At 42.4% G+C, this 20,371-nt stretch overlaps 1 protein-coding gene across 4 annotated transcripts in view; it reads right to left on the bottom strand.

The window, feature by feature from the left end:
• The window catches only part of Wdr59 (WD repeat domain 59), an 86,335-nt gene that overhangs the window by 28,477 nt on the left and 37,487 nt on the right, over window positions 1–20,371 (bottom strand). For all 4 annotated transcript variants that reach the window (XR_012886898.1, XM_037427403.2, XM_037427402.2 and 1 more), the window contains exons 13-20: window positions 19,211–19,375; window positions 18,930–19,025; window positions 18,721–18,856; window positions 9,247–9,476; window positions 6,606–6,742; window positions 4,867–4,948; window positions 4,655–4,770; window positions 3,206–3,329 (exon numbers count right to left, since the gene is read on the bottom strand). Coding sequence is in view for 3 of the 4 variants with exons in the window: in XM_037427403.2 (XP_037283300.2) it covers window positions 3,206–3,329; window positions 4,655–4,770; window positions 4,867–4,948; window positions 6,606–6,742; window positions 9,247–9,476; window positions 18,721–18,856; window positions 18,930–19,025; window positions 19,211–19,375 (1,086 nt within the window). In the remaining variant the exon portion in view is untranslated. The remainder of the gene's footprint in view (window positions 1–3,205; window positions 3,330–4,654; window positions 4,771–4,866; window positions 4,949–6,605; window positions 6,743–9,246; window positions 9,477–18,720; window positions 18,857–18,929; window positions 19,026–19,210; window positions 19,376–20,371) is intronic.

The raw sequence follows: 20,371 nt of genomic DNA, 5'->3' as shown, positions 1-20,371 counted from the left end.
CACAAGTTTAGCTAGTGTAGAAAGTTGTCATTTCTTTCGTTACAATCAGAAAATGTGAAGCTTCATCGAACTACATGAGTCCATAAGAATGGAAGCTTGAGTGAGTTGGTATGTGTTCATTTTGGTTTATACAACGCGCACGAGACGACGATGAAGAATAAGAAACACATGATAGGCGCTTGCTCGCAACTAAAATTTATTGGAAAAAACAAGTGTATTAATACATCATATTTACTCGCATAATAGGTGCACTTTTTTTTTTTTTCCAAAAAATCCAGCTCCAAGTTCAGGGTGCACCTTCTACACAGGGTAAAATTTCTGAAAATGTTATTTCTGACTACAGCATAGACTGCTGATAATGTAAGTCCCCAAAGTCACGAATATCCGCACTACAACCAAAACAATCTTCAGCACAAAACATGTTGGGCATGCAGTCTCGCGTGTTCAAGAATAGACGCGTGCGATGCGGTGTTTGAGTTTGAGTTTAGTTTATTTACCCCGTACAGTTGTACAGTAAGTGGCTGGGACAAAGGGAAAAAGCTGTATAAAACAGCTTTACAAAGCCCCCTATCTCCATGGCAACTGTGGCAACAAAAACGGCAAAATCAAATTAAACACAGGACAGTTTAAATCAGCAATGCATATGCTTTGCATCAGAACAAAAAATTTAAACAAACTAAACTAACTAAAAACACACATGCTATACATCAAAAGAAAGAAGTAATCAAAGAGAAAATAATACTACATACAAATTAATAAAGCATATTTAAAATAAAAATATTAGAGAGCATACGAACATTTTCATAATTAATTGCTAATTTATTTAGTATATTCGGCAAGCAATAAATATGGTGTGCTCGCAAGCATTCAAACTTTAAAAAATTAACACCAACAGACCCACAATGCCAACAAAATGAACGTGAAAAAACACAACGAAAAGAATATGCCATAGCGGAATTTTGCTCATTATGTTTCAGGTGACCTATAGATCATGCACATTATCATGAACGAATGTTTAAGCACGGAATGATGCTGATCGTTAAATTTCACAAGCTTGCAATGCATATCCAGGACAATGCAATCGAACCGTGACCCACTATTTGAGAGTTGCAAGCGCCACCCATGCCACCGCAAAGAGCAGCATCGATTCTGTACAAAACTGCAACTTTTAATTGCCCCTGACTGCCACCGAAAAAGCAACTAACGCTGATTAGGCCTAGCCTACAATTTGGCATGTTATCGTGGAAAACTTGTACGAGACAACATTAATATTGGGCATCGAAAAGATCGCACTCGAGCACTGATCTAAGAGCAACATGCATGATACAATGTTTAGTTTCGCTGCTGGAAAATCAACAGCAACAAAAGTACACCAAGCTTGTGCAAGTCTGCATAGTGGCCGCAAATGCGAAAGCTCACGGCGGAAAACCGAAAAGCCTTTAAATTTGTGGATGAGGTAGCAAACACGATAACGCCGCTTTCCTCGACAGGAAACTCAAAATGCGATCACACATTTCATGCGGAGGGTGCGCAGATGACACAGCTGGTAAGCGGTCGGAGCCATGCCAGTGCCTATACAAAGGTTACTCCGACACAAAGGCAACTGCCTTTCTTCTTCACTCTCAAGCCCATGCAGCTGGCTCAGCACTGCTGCAGTCTTTTTCCTTTTTTCCTCTCTCCAGTTAAAGTAACAGGGAGTTGAATTAGAACCGTGTAAATAAGGTACAGAACTACCGATCACGGCCAAGTTCAGGGTGCGCGTATTATGCGGGGAAATAAAAAAAACCTGATTTCTTGCAATTAAACTGGACGTGCAGCTATTATGTGAGTATGCCTATTATGAGAGTAAATGCAGTAGGTGATACACAACATAACAAAAAGACAAGCCAGTGCCGGTCTTGTGTTTCTTATTCATCATCGTTGTCTCGTGTGCACTGTATCAACCAAGATGAATACATGAGTCTACTTTCTATAGCAGAGGTGTAGCATTAAAACTTCACTTTCTACGCTGCAGCTTAACGTTTCGGCGGTAGAGAATGGACAACGAGGCTTATGTTGCAAAAGCACAGCGCCACTTTGCCAGCAACTGATGGTATTGTTGGCATGTATACCTGAGAACGACGGCGAAGTTTTGAAGAGAGGGCAACAGCAAAAGTGCTGGTATCCCTGCATGTCACGAAGGAAGGTGACCACGTCATCCAGGAAAACGCAAGTTTTAACTAGCTGATAGTCTTTGCACTCTGTATAGTATATGTGATGAATTCAGCCAGTTTGTCAAGACTAGTGGCCGAGATGAAACTGCTAACTTTTTTTTTAATGTTCAGGCAAGGACATACACACCGCCAGTTGATGCAAATTGAGAAAATGTGAGATCGACTGCTTTTCACAGAAGGCGACGCCAATGAGACACAGCCTGCTCTGACTGACTGCAGTTCAATCACCCGAGTGTAGCACACTACATCATATCCCCTGCCCTGCAATAAGCTCATCTGCATGAACCAGCACAAAAGTGCAGGAACAAAAATGGCCTTGATGACCAAAAAGGGTAACTTGTTCTGCATACCTTTTATTTCTGTTAAAAAAGAAGTTAATAAAAAAAAGGTGAACTCAAGAATTTTTACAAGATTTAATTCTATCCAACTGTGGGAACCAAAGAGGAAAAACCAGAATGAGTTGCCATATATGAGCAACTTGTAGCAGTTTTCTCAGCTGTAACAGGCTAGTTTCATGGGTGCTAATGTCCCCATTAATAATTGAACACTTGGTTACAATGGCACTGACCATATATTAACAATAACTGTTGAACATTTGATTGATTGATATGTGGGATTTAACGTCCCGAAACCATCATATGATTATGAGAGACGCCGTACTGGAGGGCTCTGGAAATTTTGACCACCTCGGGTTCTTGCACCCAAATCTGAGCACACGGGCCTACAGCATTTTCGCCTCCATCGAAAATGCAGCCGCCGCACACGGGATTCGATCCCGCGATGGTGAACAGTTTACTGCTTTAATCATAAATACTACATAACTATACTGCATATTTCTAAACCAGGCATTTAGAAAGTGACTATAGCCAGACTACCACAACAGTAACATCAGTCAGTCTCAGAAAAGTTAAATACAGTAAGTGACCACTGTCTGCAATAAAATCTAACAGTTTACAACATTGTGAAATGTAATGAAGTGCTCAACAACTTACGCTGCTGCAGGCCTGATCAAAAGCAAATTTCTTGCCAAAGCTGCCATCAGCATTTTCGCCACTGAAGACACAGCACAACATCGCCACAGTTTGTATGTCATTATGCTTTAGGTAGTGACTGATGCTGAAAAAGGCATATAAAACTTGAATTACTTACAAATAAAATTCATAATTGCAAACAATTCATGATTAATTCATCAGTGTCAATCCACAATATTTGAGAAGTAATGAAGACCCAAGTTTCGTGCATGACATAAATGATACTAGGATACAACATTAGATAGAACACCTAAGTCTTATTACTGAAGATGTTTTCGCATGTATACCAAGCGTTGTGTCATGGTAATGGTGGTTTTTTTGGAGTTGCAAAACTCGACTTTACTAATACGGGAAAAATCCCTTTACTTTTTATTGTCCCTTTAAAGACGTATTGAAGTGCTTGCCAGTGAGCCACCTGGGCATATCAACGCTTCCTTTCTAGAAAGAGTACTAGTTACTAGTTAGAGACCTGACACTGTTTGACAATCTTTGGGTTTTGTTTCTCTTTTTTAGATGAACCATTGGTGCAGAAATGTAAATTTGTTTAAGGAAGACATCTAGTGGGCAACAACTAAAATGTCAAGGCATCACTATGAACGCAAGTGGATGAGTGCTGCAATCTACCGAAAGTGCAGTATAGTTCCAAGACAAAGCCAGCTTGTTCATAGCAGTGTGAGAAAAAGAAGAGCATGGTTGACAAGTTGACCTCATCTATGGCTGTTTTTAGCAGAAGTGTATGGATGAGCCCACTTTGTCTCTGGCATGAAAAGAAATAAAATCCACCAATAACGTGTCAGTTTGTAAAGTCCCACTCATGGCAGACATTACAATTACTGATAACATATTTTACGCGCATTACTTTCAAACACCTACCTAATCCTTTTATTTCAAGATAGGAGCCATCTTAGTGCAGAGATTACAAAAACTTAGACAGTGTTCTCAGTGCAATGGTTGTCATGAGGATTGGTATTGGTATGTGGGGTTTAACGTCCCAAAACCACCATATGATTATGAGAGACGCCGTAGTGGAGGGCTCCGGAAATTTCGACCAACTGGGGTTCTTTAACGTGCACCCAAATCTGAGCACACGGGACTACAGCATTTCCGCCTCCATCGGAAATGCAGCCGCCGTAGCCGGGATTCAAACCCGCGTTGTCATGAGGACCTCATGAGATTAGGCTGGTTGGTATTGCATATTGAAAAGACATAGACAGATGGCGAAAAAGTGAAGAAAAACAAGACAGAGCGCCGTGCCCCGTTTCTTCCCCTTGTCCCCAACTTTTCTAAGGTGACACTTGCAACTGCTGCTTTAATGGCCTCAAAGCACGCAAAATCTTCTGTTTGTGCTGTTGTCGCACACAAGTGAGAAAATATCAGGTGAGCAATAATAGCGGGAAAAGAACCACGTACATGGACTCCAGCATCCGTCGACCAAAGGGGTGCTGTGCCCACGGATCAGCTGCATCAGGCCCCGGTTTGTCGTGCAAAAGCTGTGGACTTGCAATAAGTGCTGCCAAGGACCAGACCTAGACACGCAAGCATATTTGACAGGGAATCATCGAGCAAATGTACTGCAAAGAAATGCTACTTTTAGAGAAGACAAAACAGGAAGATCACAAAACCTGTGCCAAGTCTTTACGTCCCACATTTGCAGCACACGTAGCATTGTTGTTGCAGGAACTGACAGGGTCACGATGATCCAACCTACAAATGTTTTACGACATGAAAAAGAATTTGTTATTATATATCAGCTACCAAATTCTTGAAGCTGAGCAACAGAGCACATGGTAGATGAAACTAATTCATACTACGTGCAGACAACGAAGATCTGTAGGAAGAAAAATGTGTGCAGAAATTCTGCTCATATATAGCCTTATCTTAATTAAAATGAATTTTTTTATATATACCAGTACATCAGTAAAACAGACATAACAGCTTATCTGCTACATTTTTACATGCTCACCAATTTCTTCTTCATTTTTTCTTCTTCGAAAATCTTGCTATGCTGTACTGTTAATGTTTCCTTTTCGTTTATGTGAGCTTCAAGAAAAAGAATTAAAAGTTCTTCATCTATCCCAGAAATGCCTTTTGATATTCCTGTCAACGCAGTTTTTTTCCTCCTGTGTAGACTAATAACTTTTTCATGTTGAGCTGCTTTTTTGTATCTAAATATGTATGTGTACATGTGTACACATTGTTTTGCAAGGTTTCATTCTTGCTACCAACATAGCACACGAGAAAAATATAGCACCCCTAACAAATCGCTTGAAGGGAAAGACGCCACAGATCTCTACAAGGTGCAGACGGGAGTCTTTTCAAATTATCACGGCTCAGCAAAATATATCCTATGTTGTACCGTGACGCTTGTTCGTGGTACGGCGGTTTGCCGACATTATATCACGTCTCTTAGGAGTGTGCCCGAAAGCCAGATCATTCGAAATCTTTTTTAGGCAACACCACTGTAGAAAGTTAGGAGCAGTGGGAGGCACAACTTGCCAACTTGGACCCAGAGGTGCAATTAGCGCTTCTGAAGGACGTTAGACGAGCGGTGCAAGCCGGTGGGGCCCTGGACTTGGGGCTCCAACCAACATGCTTCTGAGTACTCTTTTCCTAACCCTTCCCTCAAAATAAAGCTTTGTTCTTTTTCTTCTATACATGTACTTGGTCTTTCAAGCAAGAGTAGCACATGAGTAAAGTTAATGAAAATAAACATGAAATATTTGCTAAAGAAAAGTAGATGAAACTACTACGCAGACTGATGCATGCTTTGATAGCCAGAGAAAAAAAAAATAGCATAGCAATACACATGAGCTGGTAGGCTAAAAAGATATTGATCACCAAAACTAGTTGCAGAGGTACAATACTACCAGGTTGATAGCTGTTAGTATTTGAACTTTCAACAGTTAAATATCTGTATTGGAACATTTCCAAGTACAGCAGGATATAATACTTCAGCCAATCACAGCATAGTATTTGAACTTTTAATGGTTAATACCTGTATAGGAACATTTCAAAGTACAGCAGGATATAATACTCCAGCCAATCACTGCATTTTTTTATATGCAAGATATATACCAACCAAGATGGTGATTAATGAATAAAGTGGCTCTGCTTCTTCCTCATAAGCAGGGTACCACATATGCATTTTTTTATCAACCTCTATTTCATTGTAGGCACACTAGAATGTCTTATACCCATTTGTCTTTTACATCAGCGTCTCTTATAAAGGGGTTTGACAATAGTCAGTTTATAAAATAAAGCACTAAGGCAGAAGTCTTTCTAAGCTATAGAGTCACAACCACGCAGTGGCTGTACACTGCCTTTTTTTCTCACAGTTGAGAAAAGAAAACTACAGGCTTACGTGTAGTTCTGAGCCAGGTACTGGTTTATTGGCATAATCCCCGACATGTTATAGATAAGTACGGCAGCACTTGGCAGAGGATGCTGTTGTGAAGATGCTTGGCGGCCAGTCCTCCTTTGCGTTCTGCCTCTTCCCTTCTGAAGATATATAGGAGGCATTTTCTTTTAAACACACCTTTTTTTTATAATCCATGCTAATCGACAGAAAGAAATATGTCACCACGTGAAGCTGCACTTTAAGGAGAAGAAGATTTGAAGGTTTCTTCAAGTCTTCTTCTCTAATTCAGTCAGGCTCAATTCAAAGGTATATTCACCCACAATAAAACATTGCATTCAAAGCCTGTCTTAGATCAACTGCACTATCATTTCACTGATAAAGAAGTTGCGAGATTGTGAAAATAGCAGCATACACTTTCCTTTTATGCAAAAGAAGAACAAGACTTGCAGATTTATTGAGTAAATAAAAGTGTTTATTTAAGAGCCATTTCTTTATTGTTCCCTTGATATCTTAAAGGTGCTTTGCAACACTTTTTAAACATGCTCAGAAGACACTACTGATTGGCAATCAAGGCTCCCAAAAACATGCAAGTCAAATATAATAGCATGCAGCACAGCGCCTGAAAGCCGCGGCTTGTCCACATGTGCACGCATGATTCCACTGAAAAGCCGTGTATTCGAAGAAAAAAAGATAAAGGGAAGTGCTCAAGGTCACGAGGCGCACATGACGTTTTTCTTGCCCCGTGCCATTCCTCCCTGCTTAGCTTCCAGTGCTTTCATCGGGACAAAAGAAGAGAGAATGCAATTGCAGCATGCAGCAAATCTTTGCAATTCCACTCATACTGGACAGATTCTAGAAACTTTAATGGCAGTATATTCGTGAAGAAATAAGCTAATTTACTGAATTAATTCTATGGCTACTTGAAAAATTGTTGCAGGGCCCCTTCAAAGAATTCGAAATTCGCTCAACCCATGAAATTAAAATTTTGACAAGACTTATAAAGAAAAAAATTAAAATATCCCAATGTGCAGTTTCCATGCATTTGGCATGACCAGTGTCAAACAGAAACTCTGAGTAGGCAGCCTTGCAATGTAGTGATACAGTTCCCGACATTTCACGACAGCAATGCTGTAGATCCATTCTTCAAGCCCATTAGGCTGTGGTATCTAGTGTGGGAAAACCCTCATGGACAGTAAAACCTTGTTAGTTCGAAGTCACTGGGGCCGCGAAAAATCTTCGAATTGAGTGGCTTTTCGAGTTAACAGAATGTACAAATAAGTTGGATGCAAGGAGCTTGAAATTAGTCCAAGTAGTCATGCCAGGCTGGTTGTTTGCTCTGCAGGCTAGTTTGCGGCTCTAGATGTTATATTTTCCAGGAATACCTGGTCTGAATTTTGTCGCAAACACAGGAGATCGGCGGGCCCCGTGGCTGCCACTGAGAAAAAAGTAAACGCCAGGCCTGCTTGGAAGGCACAGCACAGTCACAGCGAAAGCCAGAAGAGCGGCCTTTCAGAGCCTTTCAAAACACTCATTGGGTAACTACTGCAAACACACTTGCTTAATACCCACTAGGGCATTAATAATAAAATTTTTTGAGTAGTAGGCCGGCATTCATTACACTATTTTTCATCATTCTTCTGAGAAGCGTTGTATCTGCTAAACACTTTCAACGAATTTTGCACCGATTGTTCATGCAGTGGCTGACAACGATTAGGAATTATGGCTGAAGTGGGTATGCGCCACAGTTAATAGGGGAACAAGAACAAGCTTATTTAATGGGTTGAAAAATTAGACGACCCACTCATTATGCTATTTGCATTGTGCAATGACTGGTTGTTCCTTTGCTGTTTTAAAATGCTTTTTAAGTCATATTAACATGATTGCTTTCCCGAGATCAAGCCTGCCTAAGGCAAGTTTGCCAAAAAGTCCCAAGCACCAGTGTGGCTCAGTGGTAGAATATTGGGCTGGCACCCAGCGAACCCCAGTTCGAGCCCCACTGTGACATTGGTGCTAGGTTTTTTTCCGATTTCGCAGCTGCACACCGGCAACATGTCACCAGCATTGAAGTAGGCGTTGCAGGCAAGAAGTCTGCCAGCAGAGCAAGTGCAGCGAATTGCTGGAGCAGCCAGCAATCAGAGGTTCGTATACATTACCAATTGTGCCAAGCTGTCTTTTATAATTTCTTTACAATCCCAGAAAGAATGGGTAAATCATGATGCGCTGACACTAGGAGAGACACCAGTGAAGCACATTATGCTTTCCCCAGGCACGCATGCGTGCATGTGTGTGTGTGTGTGCACATGTTGGAAGTAGCGAGGCTAGATTGCTTCAGCTGCTGATTATTAGTATTACTACATTGCATTGCCTTGTGACTCTTAAGAGCGGTGAAATCGGAATCGGGCACGAGCACATGGCACCCAAAGTTTTCGAATTAGCCGGACTGGTGCTGACCACCATTTCTAACTATCCGCTAAGACTTAGATTTCAAAATACGGACCCGTGGAAATATTTTGAATTAAGCAGGATTTCGAAATAACCGAGTTCGAATGAAAGAGGTTTTTGCTATATATGCTACCTTCAGCTTGTGTCAGTGAAACTGACGTGTATACTTTGAAAATATGCATGCAGCACTGGGAAAGCTTACCCTTTCTTTATAATAGAAGGACGAGATGGAGACATCCTGTGGTTGTGCAGTTGCTGTGCCGGGGCTGTGCGGAGCGTAGAGGCTGACTAAGGATGAAGTGGAAGGAGGTCGGCTAGCCTTATGCTGTGAAGCAAGGTAGGCTCCCAAAGCACTCAGGGATCGTGGTGTCACCTCCGTGGGAGCATTCATTTTTTGCAGATGGGATGGCCGTGTGAAGCACACAAGGAAGTCTGACAAAAAGTGATTATAAAATATAACGTAGCAAGGCATATAATATTGAAATGCTAGAGAAAATGTGTTTTTTCCTTGTAGAAACAGCTTGCAGACAAAGATTATTAGTAAGAAGGCAAGTTGCAGAGACCAACGCTATAATTAGATTGAGACTACGTAAATGCCATATTGATAAGATACAGTGCTCTGAGATAGCTGCAGCTAATGCATATACATAAAGATGAGTCATGATAGATAATGAGCCATTTTGTGCAGGTTTTAGAAAAAAAAAAAGAAGTAATTCTGTAAAACCTACAGGCCACATGCATTTAGGTATGCGTTTCCCACTTCTACTTGAAAATGATATATGTTACATATTATGTGTGCTGGGTGTACAGCCGCGGCCACGTCTGTGTAGACCACGCGAGCAGTGATTTTTGCTCGGCGGCGTGAAACCTTGAGACAGTTTCGGGCTCTGAAGTGGTGTATTAGGAGCATTCGTCTCCTATTTGTGAGCCTGACCACATCAGAGCCTGATACCTCAAGATTTCGCCCCACAGATCAATAACCGGCTGCTTGCGTGTTCTACACAGACGTGGCCGCGGCTGTACAATGTACAACGTCATCCTTTTGTGCATTATGTCACTCACTTGTACGCCAATTGACCAGATACCTTATTCTCCACCACACTAGCAATTTCTCTCTTTACTCCTCACTCTCTTCCTTGTTTTTATTTTGTGAGATTGGCTAATGAGCGACATCCAAAGTAAGCAAAGTAGCTAAAGAGAGCTAATGCTTTCCTTGTGTTACTTAGGCACATCCATTCTGTGTGATTCACCAAGAATCGGCACATGCCAATATCCTATATGCAGTACCAAAGTACCGTAGTTTGTTCAAACACACCCCCAGTGGTACACACCGACTAGCCCACGTTATCTAGTAGGTCCAACAGCATTCAGCAGTAGGTTGTATATGCCCTTCTGGCGCAAATTATGATGTGCTGCCCGTAAATATCTAAATTTTGCACAACATATCAATATCATATTCTAGTAAAGAAAATTAAAAAATGTTTTCAGGAAGGTTTACTAATTATTCTTAATTAACATCACACACACACACACACACACACACACACACACACATATATATATATATATATATATATATATATATATATATATATATATATATATATATATATATATATATATATATATATATACCTGATTATTCTTCAGTCAGGCATGCTCGATTTCTACACAAAAAGGAGAAAATCTTATGCTCAAAATGCACCACTCAGTTTGTTTTCTGCTGTGTTCGTTATGAGGAAAGAAAAATAATGCTTATGAAATTGGTCCTGGAACGCGGCACATTGAGTGACCCACCAAACATCGCAGTGATTTTACTAAAATAATCAGCTGCCGTTATATGCCGCAAAATGGGGTTAAATGAAGGCTCGTAGACTAAGCAGAAGGTTCAATTGACCATATGTGCAACAATCACTTTTGCCTTTATTTTCTCGGTGGTTCGAAAAACTGGCAAAGAGAAGTCATGTCTAGATATTTGGACGCTGCACCTCAAGGGGATATTTGGGCACATGTTATGTAACCTATGTTGTTTGCTTTGCAGGACATTCACTGCCCAATGATCATCCAAAGGGGGTACAAAAGCTATAGAAAACCATCAGTTTAAGCTAAACCCATAGTTTCTTATTTGCAATAGCTAGCATTAGCACAACCAGGTTCTGAATGCAGGCCAATGTAGAAAAAAAGGGCCAATAACCACTATATGCAAAACTAGGATGTATGCTGCAAATGCTGAAGGAAGTCTTACACAGTTCAATGTATGTAGCCACATAAAAAGAAGAAAAAGAAATCTGCATGAACACAATTTGAATAAGCATTATCAACCTATTTTTAGCAAAGCACTCTTGCTAAAAGAATTCCTATTTTAGGTTACAATTATAGATAACAAAATGTGGGCAACATTCTAAAATTAGAATTAAAATCTGCACTATTTTGATTTTAAGGTTAATCCTCAACCAACAAAAGTGAAAGACTATCAGTTCCACCATGAAAAGGTAGAAGCTATTTCTCCTGTTGTGCAGAACATTTAAACCAACAAAACCTTTGTTAGATCATCATGGAGAAATTAAAATGAGGGATTACTTGAAGATTATGAAAGGTATTAAAGGCATGTAGCATAATCAGTTCTTGCTAAAAAACTGCTGTTACAAAAATAGGAACAACAAAACAGACAATATCAAGACGGAAAATTGATCTTTATACCAAGTCATACAAAGTAAATGTTATGTTGTTAATATATCAGGGCATTAAGTTCTTAACTTCACAGCTACAGCTAATGAGAAGTGCAACGAAGTACACCATATACTGTTTTATAAACAAGTTAAGCATACAAAACCTATTAACGTGCTTTTAAACTCAATTTATTTGCTAGATGCAATCGCTCACATTTCAACCAACTGGTGCATCAAACTGTCTGGCATAGATATCAATGATCATTCATTTTTTTTTTTTACTATGGCAATATTGTAACGATGTTGAAGGACTCGGGATGTAATAAAACGTACTTATTAAAGGGCAAACCTGTGCCCACAACTCAAAGGACTATGGTCGTAGCACGGTACAGCAGAACACCAAAGATTTCTCCTTCTTTTACTTCTTCAAGAAGAGTCCCAAGCGCGTGGCGCACATAAGCCAGACCAGCTGGGTTTTCGTGCTATCATCATCGTCTCTGCGCAACACTAGACGGCGCGCATGTATGTCCCAGTGCGCGCGGTGATGGGCACATTGTTTGAATGCAGGCACTATGTCGCGGCATAATCCCCCCCTCATACGCATCGTCCCAATGCGTCAGGCAATGAATAGATTCGTGGTAGGCATCACTGGTCTTCCGGTGATCTTTCATAGTAAGCCTTCATCCGGACTACATGTACAACCTCTGTAGGGTTGCGGCGTTTTGAGCTCCCGTGTATAGCAGATCTGACTTGGTAAGTTACATCGCTTACACGATGGAGTACTTCGTAAGGCCCGAAGTAGCGGCTAAAAAGTTTTTCAGAAAGCCCACGGCGACACACTGGGGTCCATATCCATACTTTCTCACCTGGTTGAAAATGCGCTTCGGTACGACGCTGATTGTACCGATAGGAGTCGACACGCTGTTGGCGACGTATTCTGTATCTCGCCATCTGTCGTGCTTCCTCGGCTCTTAGCAGGAAGTCAGTCGTCTAGGCCAGGTGGATTGCTGCTTTCATCATTCAGTGGTAACATGGCATCCAGTAGAGTGGTGACTGTTCGGCCGAATACAAGTTCAAATGGTGTCACTCGCGTTGTTTCTTGAACGGCTGTATTATATGCGAACGTAATGTAGGGCAATATTTCATCCCACAGTTTATGTTCGACGTCGACATACATTGAAAGCATATCAGTCAGAGTTCTGTTCAGGCGCTCCGTTAGGCCATTTGTTTGAGGATGGTATGCTGCAGTTCTTCTTTGGTCTGTATGGGTCATTCGCATCAGACATTTCATTAGGTCTGCAGTAAAAGCTGGACCACGATCTGTAATTACGACGCTGGGTGCACCATGTCTGAGGACTTTGTTGTTGATGAAAAACTTGGCAACTTTAAGAGCTGTTGCACTGTACAGCGAGTCAGTCTCAGCGTAACGAGTGAGATAGTCCGTGGCTATGACTATCCACTTCTTGCGTGCAGTCGATGTCGGAAACGGGCCTAGGAGATCCATACCGACTTGTTGGAATGGGGCATGCGGTGGTTCTATTGGTTGGAGGAGGCCTACAGGTTTCACGGATGGAGTTTTGCGTCTTTGACACTCACGGCAAGTTTTTACATAGCGCTGAACTGATGATAACAGTTTTGGCCAGCAGTATTTTAGCTGAATTCTGGCGAATGTACGGCTGACACCCATGTGTCCAGATGTTGGCTCATCATGACATGCGTGCAGAATCTCATTTCCTAAAGGTGCAGGAACAACGAGTAAAAACTTGTCACCATGAGGCTTGAAGTTCCTCTTGTAAAGGACCCCTTCTCGAAGACAGAACGAAGGGAGCCCTCTGGATAAATTGCGCGGGACTTTCACGTTGAGTCCTTGGAGACGCTGTATAAGCGGCAGAAAATCGGGGTCATTTTGTTGTTGTTGAGCGTACCGACGCCTAGAAACGGGAAGTCTTCTTCCTCCGACTCACTCGTCTCCACTGGTGTGCGTGACAGGCAGTCGGCATCGCTGTGCTTTTTCCCAGATTTGTATACCACAGTAACATCGCACTCTTGTAGTGTAAGGCTCCATCTTGCTAATTGGCCAGAGGGATCCTTAAAATTCGCCAGCCAACACAGGCAATGGTGGTCACTGACTGCTCGGAATGGTTTACCATAGAGGTACGGCCGAAATTCACTTATGGCCCAGATGACCACGAGACACTATTTTTTCGGTTGTAGAGTAATTTGTCTCAGCTTTCGAAAGCTTGCGGCTGGCATACGCTATCACTTTTTCTTGGCCGTTTTGCCGCTGGACTAGAATGGCTCCGAGGCCGACGTTACTCACATCAGTGTGAACTTCAGTTTCGGCAGTCTCATCGAAGTGGGCGAGGATTGGAGAGGCTTGCAGGCGTGTTCTTAACTCATCAAATGCTTCCTGTTGTTCACCTTCCCACATAAAGGCCACCTCGTCTTTTGTTAGATTAGTAAGTGGTTCAGCAATGTTCGAAAAATTTTCCACAAATCGCCGATAGTACGCGCATAAACCCAGGAAGCTACGTACTGACTTCTTGTCTTTGGGCATCCGGAACTTCGCGATGGCAGCTGTCTTTTCGGGATCTGGCCGAACGCTGTCGAAGCTGACGACGTGTCTGAGGAATCGAAGCTCCTCAAAAGCAAAGTGGCATTTTTCTGGCTAGATGATCAAGCCTGCTGAACGAATGGCTTCCAATACTGTGCGGAGTCGCTCTAGATGTTGGTCGAACGTAGCGGAAAATACGACAACGTCATCCAAGTACACCAAGCAGGACTGCCATTTCAGTACCGCGAGGACAGCGTCCATCATTCTCTGAAACGTAGCTGGCGCTGTGCACAGGCCGAATGGAAGCGCTTTAAATTCGTATAGGCCGTCTGGGGTTATGAATGCTGTCTTTTCACGGTCGCGCTCATCCACCTCAATTTGCCAATACCCGCTCTTGAGATCAAGGGAGGAGAAGTATTTCGCACTACGTAGTCGATCGAGTGTATCATCGATACGCGGCAGAGGGTATACATCCCGTTTTGTTACGCTGTTCAGTTTCTGATAGTCGACGCAGAATCGAAGGCTGTTATCTTTCTTTTTAACAAGCACTACTGGAGACGCCCACAGACTGCTGGAAGGCTGGATCACGTCATCTGAAAGCATCTCCTCCACTTGTTTCTTGATGACGTCTCTTTCCTTTTGCGACACTCGATATGGTTGTTGGTAAATTGGTCTCGCGGCTTCTTCTGTTATAATCCTGTGTTTTGCAATAGCCGTGCGTCGCACCTTAGAGGACGTTGAAAAGCAGTCCGAAAACTCTTTTACAAGGGCGAACAATTGTTTCTTTTGATATTCTGGGAGCCTATGATTGACGTTAACTGATGCGTCGACAGTGCAGGTCTCTTGTGGAGTGGTTGGCGTTGTCGCTAAACTGCATAGTTCAGTCGCCATGCAGAACTCGTGGAAATAGGCGATAGCCATACCTTGCGTGATGTGCTGACATTCATTCCCAAAATTCGTAAGGAGGACAACTGAGCGGCCATTCCTTAAGTGAACAACACCCCTCGCCACGCAAATTCCTTTGTTTAAAAAGAGCTCTACGTTTCCATCCGCTATTCCTTCGTGGTCACAAAATGCCTTATTTTCAACAAGCACCATTACACTACAGCGTGGTGGCGCTGTGACGTCATCATCAACAACGCGCAGAGCAGCAAGACGTCACTTTTCCGATTCCTCCACCGACATAGCTTGTTCGGTCGAAAACGTTGCACTGGATCTGCACAGATTAATTATGGCTCCATTGGCTTGCAGAAAATCCATTCCTAGTATAAGCTCCCTTGAACAGTCCGGCAGTACGATGAAGTCAGCAACGTAAGTAAAGCCTCTTATTTCGAGCCTTGAGGTGCATCTGCCAAGCGGTGTAATAGTGTGGCCACCTGCCGTGCATATCTGTGCCCCACTCCATTTTGTCACAACCTTTTTCAGTTTCTTCGCCAATTTGTGACTCATTACCGAATAATCAGTGCCGGTGTCAACTAAAGCATTTAGCTCATATCCGTCTATTTTCAACCGCAAATCTGAAGTAATCTTCGCACTGCTGCACTTACCCTCTGTAAACATGGAATCGTCACCTTGAAACCGTAATGGAGAATCTTCGCAACTGTAGTTATCAGCGGTCTCACCTCCACAGGTCGCTTGCTTCAGTTTTCCGGGTGTGGGCTTGTAGAACAGTGCCCAGACCGTGGGGAAGAAGCACGTCGACTGGGTGATCGGTAACGCCTGGGCGACGGCGATCTTGGCTGATGTTGGCGTGGAGTGAGTGGGCTCTGGCGCGTGGACAAGTACTCTTCGATCTTCGTTGGCCGTTCACCCTTTCGAGGGCATGGTGCGTACAACGGAAAGCCCCTTAATCCTGCCTGTCGGTAAGGGCAGAACCTATACAGGTGACCTGCTTCCCCACAATGGAAACACAAAGGCCTGCGCTCATGGTCACGCCAGATGTCACTTTTCCGGGGCCTTTGATCCACGTAGCGAGCTACACCACGGGCTCGTGGCAGGTAGCTAGCAGTCGGTTCCAGTGAACGAGGTGCGCTGTGTACCGTCTGTGGGCAAGGAGAGGCCATCGCAACTGCTGCATTGGTGTGCACCGCGGGTTGTCTGAGTATTTCAGAGTACGTTGGGATGCGTTGGATCGGCTGTGGCGCACGCTCCGGCTCATGTATCATCTGCCTCAGTTGATCTCGTACTATGTCGACGACAGGCAGTGTTGCTGTAGTGTGAGGTGCTTGCAACTTGCTGAGCTCTTCCCTGATCACCGACCTGATGAGTTCTCGCAGGGCGTCCATGTCACTTTGCTGGCCTCCAGAGAAGACATTGGTAGGTGCGTAGTTTATGTCTCGATTGTACTGTCGAGCCCGCTGTTCTAGCGTTTTCTCGATGGCTGTCGCTTCCGTATGAAACTCCGCAACTGTTCGTGGTGGGTTGCGGACGAGAACAGCGAATAGCTCTTGCTTCACCCCATGCATGAGGTGGCATAGCTTCTTGTCTTCGGTCATATGGGAATCTGCGCGCTTGAACAGGCGGATCATGTTTTCGATATACATAGTGACACTTTCGTTGGTGAGTTGGTTTCTGGATTCAAGCGCAGCCTGCACCTTTTCTTTGCGATCCGTGCTGGCATAAGTCGCCAGAGATTGTCCGAAATTCATCCCAGGTCGTAAAGGAGATTTCATGGTTCTCATACCACGTCTTTGCGAAGTCCTCCAAAGCAAAGTATACGCAGGGGAGCTTCTCTCTCTCGTCCCAACCGTTCAAACGTGTCACTCTCTCAAAGAGGTTCCGCCAATCTTCTACGTCTTCATACAAGTCGTCATGAAGTACTGGTGGCTGGTGAGGCTGATTTATCACCACTTGGGCCGGTGTTACATGACTTGTCATGGTGGTGGCGTCCATTGACTGAGTTCCCCTTGGCTTGAAGTGGAGTGGACTGAATTCTGATGAATTACCTTGAAGACATCGACTGGTCCTCTGATGCACAGGTGTCAGCTCCCCAGGATCAACTCGCTGGTAGTCGGGGCTACGCTGTCTTGCGTTCGTAGGGCTTTGATTCATTACCCAGCACCTCCACCAGAAATGTAACGATGTTGAAGGACTCGGGGTGTAATAAAACGTATTTATTAAAGGGCGAACCTGGGCCCACAACTTAAAGGGACTATGGTCGTAGCATGTTACAGCAGAACACCAAAGATGTCTCCTTCTTCTAATTCTTCAATAAAAGTCCCAAGCGCGTGGCGCACATCAGCCGGGGCCAGCTGTGTTCTCGTGCTATCATCATCGTTTCTGCGCAACACTAGACAGTGTGCATGTATGTCCCTGTGCGCGCGGTGATGGGCACATTGTTTGAATGCAGGCACTATGTCGCGGCATAATATCACTGGTGAATTGTGTGCAAAAGTACGGTGAAAATGGATGTAAAAATGTGTAATATAAATAACATGAGACACAACAGTGCACACTGCAATTGTGAGTGCTCTAGTGGCTTCAGCGAACTTCACAAGGAGAAAAGGCATGTAGTATAACGGCATATATAGTATAATTATTCTTGTAAACTTATTGTACTCGTCCGTGTCTTTTGCGTGCTTGTATAGTTTGTGCACAACTATTTTTTTTCCTTGCTAATGTAAACCAACTTGCCGAGCAGAATCTTTTTGATGAACCATATTTCATAATTGCAATATCTCTTCTGATGCTAGGCATTCCGTTTTGCTCTTTACTATAATAGTGGTTTTAGAGTGGTAGTCATTGCATTTGTAACATGTACCGAAAAACTATGTTGGAATCAGCCAATTCCTCACACAGTCATTTTTTCACTCCGAGCAATCGAATAGTCAATGTATATAATATTTCTGGTCACATTATTGGCACGAGTCAACAATGGTGTATGCTTGACAAATTCAGAAAGTGTCAGTAACCTCTGGCTCAATTCAATACACACACACCTAAGAAGGTAGCTCTACATAGAAGTGTGGCAGATTGGGCTAGTTGGTATGACATGACGATAGTTATAGCGCGAGTTATGTACAAAGAAAATGCAACTGGCATATACTTAAAGATAATTGCATGAAAGCAAGCAGTCATTAATAGCCCTCCAATCAACTATCACATTCAAACATTTATTTTTTTCTTCTGCATTCTTTATACGTTCAGTTACTCATGATTTTTATAAACACCAAGTTTTTATGGGAATAATTTTTTTTTACTTTTACATTTACATTCAAGAGTAAGAAGTCTGCCTGCAAACTTCTTGTGCAAACATCAAGGCAGAACACTCTTTAAACATGCTTACTTTCCGAGCTTTCAGCATACAAGATTAGATATCCCTACACCACTGCGCAAGTTCTGTGCTTTCTACAACACAGTATTTTCTCATTTGAATTATCAAGGCAGTACTGTCAGAGGCATGACCCCAGGAATACCTACGTGAGCTGCTAAATAAATATCACTCTACTAGTACCTGCCCCACAAAACCTTGCTCCTGAAGTCCTTGGAAACGGCACACTGGAATCTTGAAAGGAGCCATAAACAGCATAAGGATGCTTGAGGCGGTCTGCAAGGTAACCACTGTCCGTGTCCTCAACCTCAGCCGATTCCTATGGAGAAGCACAATGCTTGCCATGAATCATGCAACCTTAGAAATGAGAATGTCAAGTGCCATTTACATACCACACAACTTTCAAGCGTTGCTACCAGCTGTCGGAGGCATGGTTCTAAACAGTTGCGATTTCTTTTGACATGCTGCTCAGATGTTGCTCTTAGAACCTAGAATGCAAAATGCAAAAAAACACCATCTCATTCTAAGGATACAGTCTGCATATCAAAATACATGATGCACTTGGCATAATTAAGTTAAGTGCATAATTATGTAAACCAATATTTCTCATACTAAGTGCAATTAAAGCATTTGCTCAAAGATTCAACTCGCAAAAGTTAGCATGCATACAGACCTTTAGTAATCTGTTTTCAATGTCGCTGTCCACTGTTGTTCCCTTGAGAAATTGGAAATATGGGCTGGCATTGTAAGGATAATGTTGTGGAAAGTGAAGCTTGAGCCTCAGTACATGATTTCCAACTGTTATTGCAACACAACAGACTCTTTTCTCTGCATCTAGCTGTGAATAAAAAAGAAAGGAAAAACAGGAACACACTTATATGAAGACTCTCTGCAACAATGAACAAATAAATTATAATTAACTGAGCACATGGCAGCTGTAAGTGAAGCCATCAACTGTATTCTCCAAGTGTGCTGACAAAAACATGTTACATGGAAAGGAATTATTTACTTCCCTGACCAATGAAGAAGTTCCTTGAAGCACACAAAGAAATAATTTATTGCATATAGCTTAGTAATTTCGTTTTTTCCTGAAATCGAGTGCCACATTTCTGTTTTTATTCATACACCAAAATCTTCATTTTTGAACCTTTATAACCATCAGTGAAGTGGCTCAGTTCATGGACCTATAAAAATTCTGAAAAAATTAAGTATAAACTTGGTCAAAACACAAAATGGACACATTCGATCAGCTTAGCCATTTTAGGAGATCATAAAAAATGCATGCTTGTACCTGGTATCTGCATCTTAGGCACACTTTTTAGGCTCACAGCTATTTTGACAGTAATTAAAAAAATGCTTCTGACATGGCTTAAACTTCCTCAAGATTATTTCTTCCCATTGGCTCTCTGTGCATGTTGCGCATTACAGTGAAACCTCGTTAATATGTACCCACTTTAAACATACTAATGGTTAAAACGTAGTTGTGACGAATCCCCGACTGAGTCTTATAGCGACTAATAGATTCGCGGACCGCTTAAGCCATATTGGTTCATTTTATGCCTAAGCGATTAGTGCGTACCAACTGCGTACCGCGATAACATTTCGCGCCGTAAAAGTTAACAGCACCGTTGAATAAATAAAAGACGTCACAATGTGCTGCAAACATACGGTTTTCCGTTATTTTGATAAGTGCAGAGATCCGCTGATTAATTACTCTGACTTCCGAGCGATTGCGGTGATGCCTTTGCGGGTAATCATATGAAAAAAAAAATGAAAGCAAAAATGAAGACAAACAAATGTATAATATGACATATATCGCCGATGAAAAGCCTTA

The sequence above is a fragment of the Rhipicephalus microplus genome, chromosome X (assembly GCF_043290135.1).
Source record: "Rhipicephalus microplus isolate Deutch F79 chromosome X, USDA_Rmic, whole genome shotgun sequence".
NCBI lineage: Eukaryota > Metazoa > Arthropoda > Arachnida > Ixodida > Ixodidae > Rhipicephalus > Rhipicephalus microplus.
Note: the sequence above shows the minus strand (reverse complement) of the source record. Positions and strands in the feature narration are given on the sequence as shown.